The 7,480-nt window shown below is 44.6% G+C and overlaps 1 protein-coding gene across 50 annotated transcripts; it reads right to left on the bottom strand.

Annotated features, from left to right (window-relative positions):
* Positions 1-572: 572 nt before the first annotated feature.
* On the bottom strand, positions 573-3,901 carry LOC127009361 (titin-like). 50 transcript variants are annotated; one of them, XM_050882335.1, is made up of 3 exons: positions 1,496-3,901; positions 1,406-1,465; positions 573-1,375 (listed from the first exon to the last, which is right to left on the bottom strand). In XM_050882335.1, the coding sequence occupies exons 1-3, from the start codon at positions 3,785-3,787 to the stop codon at positions 629-631; spliced, it is 3,099 nt and encodes a 1,032-aa protein (XP_050738292.1). In that variant the 5' UTR covers positions 3,788-3,901; the 3' UTR covers positions 573-628. The 50 variants fall into 50 exon arrangements, with proteins under 50 accessions (XP_050738292.1, XP_050738288.1, XP_050738306.1 ...); XM_050882331.1 differs by having other exon boundaries at positions 573-1,465; positions 1,496-1,555; positions 1,586-3,728; XM_050882349.1 differs by lacking the exon at positions 1,406-1,465 and having other exon boundaries at positions 1,496-1,555; positions 1,586-3,728.
* Positions 3,902-7,480: the final 3,579 nt, after the last annotated feature.

Below are 7,480 nucleotides of genomic sequence, written 5' to 3'. Positions count from 1 at the left end.
TCTTCCCCCGTGAGCGGCTGCTGATGGCCGGGCCGCGTCATTCTCCTCGCTGTAAACCCTAAATAGTAAAATCTTTCAGCGCAGACATGTCCTAAATCATCCCTGTCGGCGCCTCCTCGCTCAGCCTTTCCGTCCGTCTCTCTGTCTTTATTTGTCTGCCTACTCTTAATTTTTCTCTTTCTACCTTACTAATATATCTTCCTCTCCGTCCGTCTGTATGTCCGTCTGTCCGTCTGTTGTCTGTCCATCTGTCTGTTTGTCGGTCTCAATTTTTTTTTCACTGTTATTCCAGGTTTGTCTGTGTCCGTCTGACAGTATGTCTGTCTATCCGTCTAACTTTGTCTACCCTATTTTTTTTCTCCCCATTCTAACTCTGCATGTCAGTCTGTAGAAGAGTATGTAGAAGATACGGATAGTACATGTAGGAATGTCTTTAAGTTGAATAAATTAAGATTCAGTAAAGCCATAGGCAATAACTGGTTTACGATCAGAGTTGTGGATGAGTGGAGCAGCTTGGCAGTCATATTTTGTGTGTCAATACAGTTAAGTTAGATTTAGTTAGGTGAGGTTCAATGAAATAGATAAGAGAAACAGCAACATGGTATCACTACTCTGTTGTAATTGCTTTCTATACAACAGGAGCAATTCTTTCAACTACTCCTTCCTCCCTCTTTGGAATGGAAACTACGCTTTCGTTGACAGAGGGGGCACCCTTCTCAACAACCTTCCGTTGAGTGACAACTTTTTCTTCCGTTACGGAAGGAGTAATCTTTTCAACAACTGTCTGATTTGTCACAACGGGAACCTTTTCCTCTGTTACAACAACAGGGACTTCTTCTTTCTCTTTAGAAACAGTGACAATCTCTTCTGTCGCCGTAGGGGCAGCCTGTTCAATAGCCCTTTCTTGTGGGACAACCTCTTCAATAGCCCTTTCTTGTGGGGCATTCTGCTCAATAGCCCTTTCTTGTGTCACAACATTAACTTTTTCCTCTGTCGGCGATGGGGCAACTTTTTCAACAGCCTCCTGTTGAGGGACTACCGGGACTTTTCCTTCCGTCATCGCAGGGTGAATCTTTTCAGTAACGTTCTTCTCTTCTGCCACAACAGGGACTTCTTCTTGCTCCTTAGAGACACTTACGATCTCCTCTGTCACCGAAGGGGCAGCCTGCTCAACAACCTTCTCTTTTGTCACAACGGGGACTTTTCCTTCCGTCACCGTGGGGGAAATCTTTTCAACAACTGTCTGATTTGTCACAACGGGAACCTTTTCCTCTGTTACAACAACAGGGACTTCTTCTTTCTCTTTAGAAACAGTGACAATCTCTTCTGTCGCCGTAGGGGCAGCCTGTTCAATAGCCCTTTCTTGTGGGACAGCCTGTTCAATAGCCCTTTCTTGTGGGGCAACCTCTTCAATAGCCCTTTCTTGTGGGACAGCCTGTTCAATAGCCCTTTCTTGTGGGGCAGCCTGTTCAATAGCCCTTTCTTGTGGAGCAACCTCTTCAATAGCCCTTTCTTGTGGGACAGCCTGTTCAATAGCCCTTTCTTGTGGGGCAGCCTGTTCAATAGCCCTTTCTTGTGGGGCAACCTGTTCAATAACCCTTTCTTGTGGGACAGCCTGTTCAATAGCCCTTTCTTGTGGGGCAGCCTGTTCAATAGCCCTTTCTTGTGGGGCAACCTCTTCAATAACCCTTTCTTGTGGGACAGCCTGTTCAATAACCCTTTCTTGTGGGACAGCCTGTTCAATAACCCTTTCTTGTGGGACAGCCTGTTCAATAACCCTTTCTTGTGGGGCAACCTGTTCAATAACCCTTTCTTGTGGGACAGCCTGTTCAATAGCCCTTTCTTGTGGGACAGCCTGTTCAATAGCCCTTTCTTGTGGGGCAACCTCTTCAATAACCCTTTCTTGTGGGGCAGCCTGTTCAATAACCCTTTCTTGTGGGGCATTCTGCTCAATAACCCTTTCTTGTGGGGCATTCTGCTCAATAACCCTTTCTTGTGTCACAACATGAACTTTTTCCTCTGTCGGCGATGGGGCAACTTTTTCGACAACCTCCTGTTGAGGGACTACCGGGACTTTTCCTTCCGTCATCGCAGGATGAATCTTTTCAATAACCTTCTCTTCTGCCACAACAGGGACTTCTTCTTGCTCCTTAGAGACACTTACGATCTCCTCTGTCACCGAAGGGGCAGCCTGCTCAACAACCTTCTCTTTTGTCACAACGGGGACTTTTCCTTCCGTCACCGTGGGGGAAATCTTTTCAGCAATCTTCGCCGGCGTCACAGCAGGGACTATCTTTTCAACGACTTTACCTTCTTGAATGATAGGGGCAGCACTTGGTTCGAATAGGCTACGCGTAGCATTTGTTTCTTCAGCCTTTGCTTTTTCTTCCTTAATCTTGTTTTTCACGTCATCAACTTGGTGTTTCAAGTCTTCAATTGTTTCATTAAGATGTTTTTCGTTACGAACCTCTTTGATGTCGCTATCACACACATTCTTTTCGACTTCTTTTTGAATTACAGTTTCTTTCTCGACATCTTTTCCATCACCCTTTTCTGTAACATTCTTCCTTTCCACAGATGTCACCTTGGTGCTTTCCTGTGGAGAAAGTTGTTCGTCCTTCTGCTTTACTAAAACTTCATTCGTTATATTGCCGGGCATAATCTCCTTTATTTCTTCTGTTCTTTCTACTTTCTGAAGTCCATCATCCTTTTCTGTAACATTCTTCCTTTCCACAGATGTCACAATAGTGCTTTCCTGTGGCGAAAGTTGTTCTTCCTTCTGTTTTACTAAAACTTCATTCGTTATATTGCCGGGCATAATCTCCTTTATTTCCTCAGTTCGTTCAACTTTCTGAAGTCCATCATCCTTCTCTGTAACATTCTTCCTTTCCACAGATGTCACCTTGGTGCTTTCCTGTGGCGAAAGTTGTTCTTCCTTCTGTTTTACTAAAACTTCATTCGTTATATTGCCGGGCATAATCTCCTTTATTTCCTCAGTTCGTTCTACTTTCAGAAGTCCATCGCTCTTTCCTGAGCCACCAAGTTTTAATTCGGTTTCGTTATTACCTTTGTCGTCCGCCCCTACTTTTGGAACGATAAGATTTGCGTCAGTCGTATTGGTAGGAGGTTGTACTATTAATTCCTTCTTAACAACAACTTCCTCCTTTATTTCATTACCCGCTTCGTCCATTACCTTCTTAACGTCCACCGTCTGTGCTATGGTCCCATTGTTTGGAGTCTGTCCTGTCATGGTTTCTCTTTCGGTCACAGATTTTTCACCACTTTGTTTACCGTCCTCATCTATGTCGACCGTGGTTTCGGAAGTCTTTGATACAGTTCCGTTGGGTACTACGTCAGTCTCTGTCGTCTTCTCAACGACTGTCTTTTTTCCGGTTTCATGTCCCGTTTCATCGGTATTATTGAAGACTTTTCTTTCTGTGGTCTTAAAGGTGTCGTTTGAAGCAATCCCCAAACTTGTCAGTATCAGATCCATCAAATTTGGTGCATCTTTCAGTCCCGCCTCGTACAGTCTCCGGTACTCGGCCTTTGCGGCCTCCACCAGGGCGGCACATCGCGGGTTGTCCTCCGGGAGCCCCGGGAGCCCCGCAACACCGCCGGTACTGTCAACAATGGGCCCCAAGCCCACCCAGATGAGGATCGTCCCGACAACGAAAAGGTTCATGATTATTGAATGAGTGTTTATGAAATTAAGAAGACTTGCGGTTGTGTGGCAGAAAACCGCTCTGGGATTAAAAACAGAATGGCCTCCGGAACACAGACCGGGCATGGAAAATAATCCTCTCGGGTCTTCCTCTGTTACAGGAACACACACACGACGGCGAGGAATTGGGATGTAAAGTCTGGTGTGTGTGTGTGTGTGTGTGTGTGTGTGTTTTAGGGAGGATGCGAGGCTCAGGGGTCCGTTACAAGGATGTTTAACATCACATCACTTGGAACTGCTCTGTTTCCCCTTCCTTCCCGCTCATCATTGCCTCCCTCCCCCCCCCCTCCTCTCTCTCTCTCTCTCTCTCTCTCTCTCTCTCTCTCTCTCTCTCTCTATTTCGTTCACCCAATGTCCCCAGCACCAAGAGGATCGTCCCAACTGCAAAGAGCTTCATTACTGTAGACTGAAGTTTGAGAATTTTTGAAATCCTCATCATTTCTTTTTGTTTATTATTTCAGGTTATGTTCGATTTAGTTTGATTGGATTTATTAAGTTCAAATGTTTACGATAAATATGTGTGATACGCCTCGCGCTGCGCCGCTGTCGTCACTGAGGGCGGAGTAACCTCAACATTCCTTGAAAAACTGCACAAACAAAGCCCTTTACTCACTAACAACGACCCAAGGGCACGGCGTGTTGAATTATTGCCTCATCTCGACCAAAGGGATCGAAGCATAGCCGCTAAACACTATTAACACATGAACAGGGGCGAGGTATCGGGGCCGTGACGTCATCCATGCCTGGCTCAGAGCGGCGCGCGTCGTCCCAGCGTTAGGGTGATTCCTTGAGCGGTTAGACATCATCTCGATTATGCGGTTCAGTTTTGGTCACCCACTATAGAATGGATATCAAGATGTTCGAATCTGTACAGAGGAGGATGACAAAGATGATTCAGGGGGTGAGAAACTTGCCGTATGTGGATAGACTGAAGCATTTAAATCTACTCTCTCTAGAAAGGCGAAGGTTGCGGGGAGACCTGATCGAGGTTTATAAATGGATGAAGGACTTTAATAAAGGGAATGTCAATAAACTTTTGGTTGTTACAGAACCAGGTAGGACACGTAGCAATGGATTTAAGTTAGATGAATTCAGATTCAACAAAGACATCGGCAAGAATTGGTTTACCAATAGAGAGGTGGAGGAATGGAATAGACTTGGCAATCATGTTGTGGGTGGCAATACCATAGATACATTCAAGAAGAGGTTAGATAAATTCATGGATAGTAAGGTAAGGTGGGGTTAGGCTTACAGGAGCTGCCTTGTGTAGGCTCTCTCTAAGATTGTCTATGTATCCGTCTCTTTCTCCGTCTGCCTGTCTCTATCTGTCTGTCTACTCTTATTTTTCTCTTTGTTATTCTAAGTTTGTCACTATGTCCGTCTGTCTGTCCGTGTCGGTTTGCCTACATTTATTTTTTCTGTCATTTTAAGTTTTTGTGTCTGTCTTTCGGTCTGAATATGTCTGTGTCCATCTGCTACTCATAATTTATCTCTCTGACACTTTAAGTCTGGCTGTGTGTCCGTCTGTATATGTCAGTCCGTCTGTCTCCTTGTTCATCTGTCTGTTTGCGTGAGTCTCCTACTCCAAATACCTCTGTCACATTCATTCAGTCTGCCCGTGTGTCTGTCTTTCTGTTTGTCCGTCTGTCTCTCTGTCTATCTATCTGTCTCTGTGTTTGTCTTCCTACTCAATTTCTCTGTCATTCCGTCTACTTGTGTGTCCGTCTCTTTACCTGTCAGTCTGTTTGTCTGTGTCTATCCGTCTGCGGTTTGGGTGTGTCTTTCTAATCTTAATCTCTATCTGTCTCTGTCGTTCTTGGTCTGCCTGGCTGCTTGTTTGAATGTATGTCTGTATGTCTAGCTACTCTCTCTCTCTCTCTCTCTCTCTCTCTCTCTCTCTCTCTCCTTTCTTCCTCCTTTCCTTTCCACTCTTCTCTCCCTCCCTCCCTACCTGCCTCACCCTGAAGAACCCTACTAATGAGGAGTGTTGGTGCCTAAAGGGTCTCTCTCTCTCTCTCTCTCTCTCTCTCTCTCTCTCTCTCTCTCTCTCTCTCTCTCTCTCAAACATGACAAATTTGGGGCATTGTTTTCTTGCAAGGAAGGAAAACCAACGAGAGAGAGAGAGAGAGAGAGAGAGAGAGAGAGAGAGAGAGAGAGAGAGAGAGAGAGAGAGAGAGAGAGAGAGAGAGAGAGAGAGAGAGAGAGAGAGAGAGGAGATAGAGAGAGAGAGAGAGAGAGAGACACAAGAACCTGGTGAAAAGGATGATGGATTGAGAGGTGTGAGTTCGGTGAGAAATACACACTTGGGCTGAATGAGTTACCTGTTTACTTACCTCGGGACTCTCTAATTGCACTATCTATCTGTGTATCTATCTATCTATCTGTCTATCTGTCTATCTATCTATCTATCTATGTTTGTCTATATATCCCTCTATTTATCTATTTTTGTTGTGTATTTATTAGTCTATCCCTCATTCACCCTCATACAATCAATTTATTTGTTTTAATTGAATCATTAGTCTGTTTATCTATATATGTCAACCTATTTATCTGATTATTATTTCATCGTTAACTCACTAAATTAATCTTTATATTTATATCAACATACGTACGCCTTTATCTATCCATCTGTCTATCTATATATCTATTTATCCATTCATCCATCAATTTCTGTCTTTAAAATTGTCTGTCTATTTATCTATACATTAGTCTGCCTGCCTGTCTGTATCTTTTTATTATTGTCTACATAAATGGATTAAATTTTCGAAAAGAACTCTCTCTCTCTCTCTCTCTCTCTCTCTCTCTCTCTCTCTCTCTCTCTCTCTCTCTCTCTCAGCACACGATAACAATAGCGGAGTGGGGTCACCGCCATCTGGCCCAGAAGAATTATTCCGAGAACCGAGAAAAAGAAGTGAAGAATGAAAAGCGTTGCACCGTAAGGCCTTCATCCCTCCCCACCTCCCTCTGCCTCTCTCCAATCCCTTCTCCATCTCCCCTTCCCTCCCACCTTCCCCTCTCCCCCATCATTGACTGGCCACACTTGTCCCTCCTTCACTCAATTGCGCCAAGAGAAAGAGGGAGAGGAATAAAAAAAGGGGACGAAATGTTGGCGTGAAGGATTATTTAAAGAAAGTTTCGTGTATATCTTTTTAGCTTTTGCACAGTTTAATTATAAGTTCTGGAGTTTGATATTTATATACGACTTTTTTTTTGAGTAGGGAGAAAGGATATCTTTTTAATATTCATTAATAGTTTTTTTACGTTTCTGCCTATGGCGCCGGTAGGCTCTCTTGGTCGGCCCCAGCCCGTTATGGCGAGGCAAGTGTTGATAGTGGCGCTTTCTTGCTTGGCTCATGCTGCCCCCCGGTGCTCTAGACTCTAGAGTCCGGATAGATAGGTGGTCTTCAGGACAGAATGTTGGTAGTCTTGGGCCACTCGGCGGGGACTGAAAAATCCCAGCTTGTAGCGGGGGGCGGGACTCGACCCGCGTCGTCCTGGACGCGGCGCCTGCACGCTAACCACTCAGCCACCGCCACACATACACTGTGAGTGTGTTACAGACGTGATACGATAGAGATAAAAATAAAGCGGAAATATTGTCTCAGCTATTCTTACTGTCCTTCCTATCCGTCCGCCTCCCTCGCTTTCTCTCACTCTCTCGCTGTGAATCTCAGAAAGAAAAAAAAGCGATGGACTAAGAGGGAGTGTAAAAGTTCTCAAAGAAAATAAGAAAAGTTTTCACTTACAAAAAAAGAGAGA

This window comes from Eriocheir sinensis, chromosome 40 (genome assembly GCF_024679095.1).
Source record: "Eriocheir sinensis breed Jianghai 21 chromosome 40, ASM2467909v1, whole genome shotgun sequence".
Lineage (NCBI taxonomy): Eukaryota > Metazoa > Arthropoda > Malacostraca > Decapoda > Varunidae > Eriocheir > Eriocheir sinensis.
Note: the sequence above shows the minus strand (reverse complement) of the source record. Positions and strands in the feature narration are given on the sequence as shown.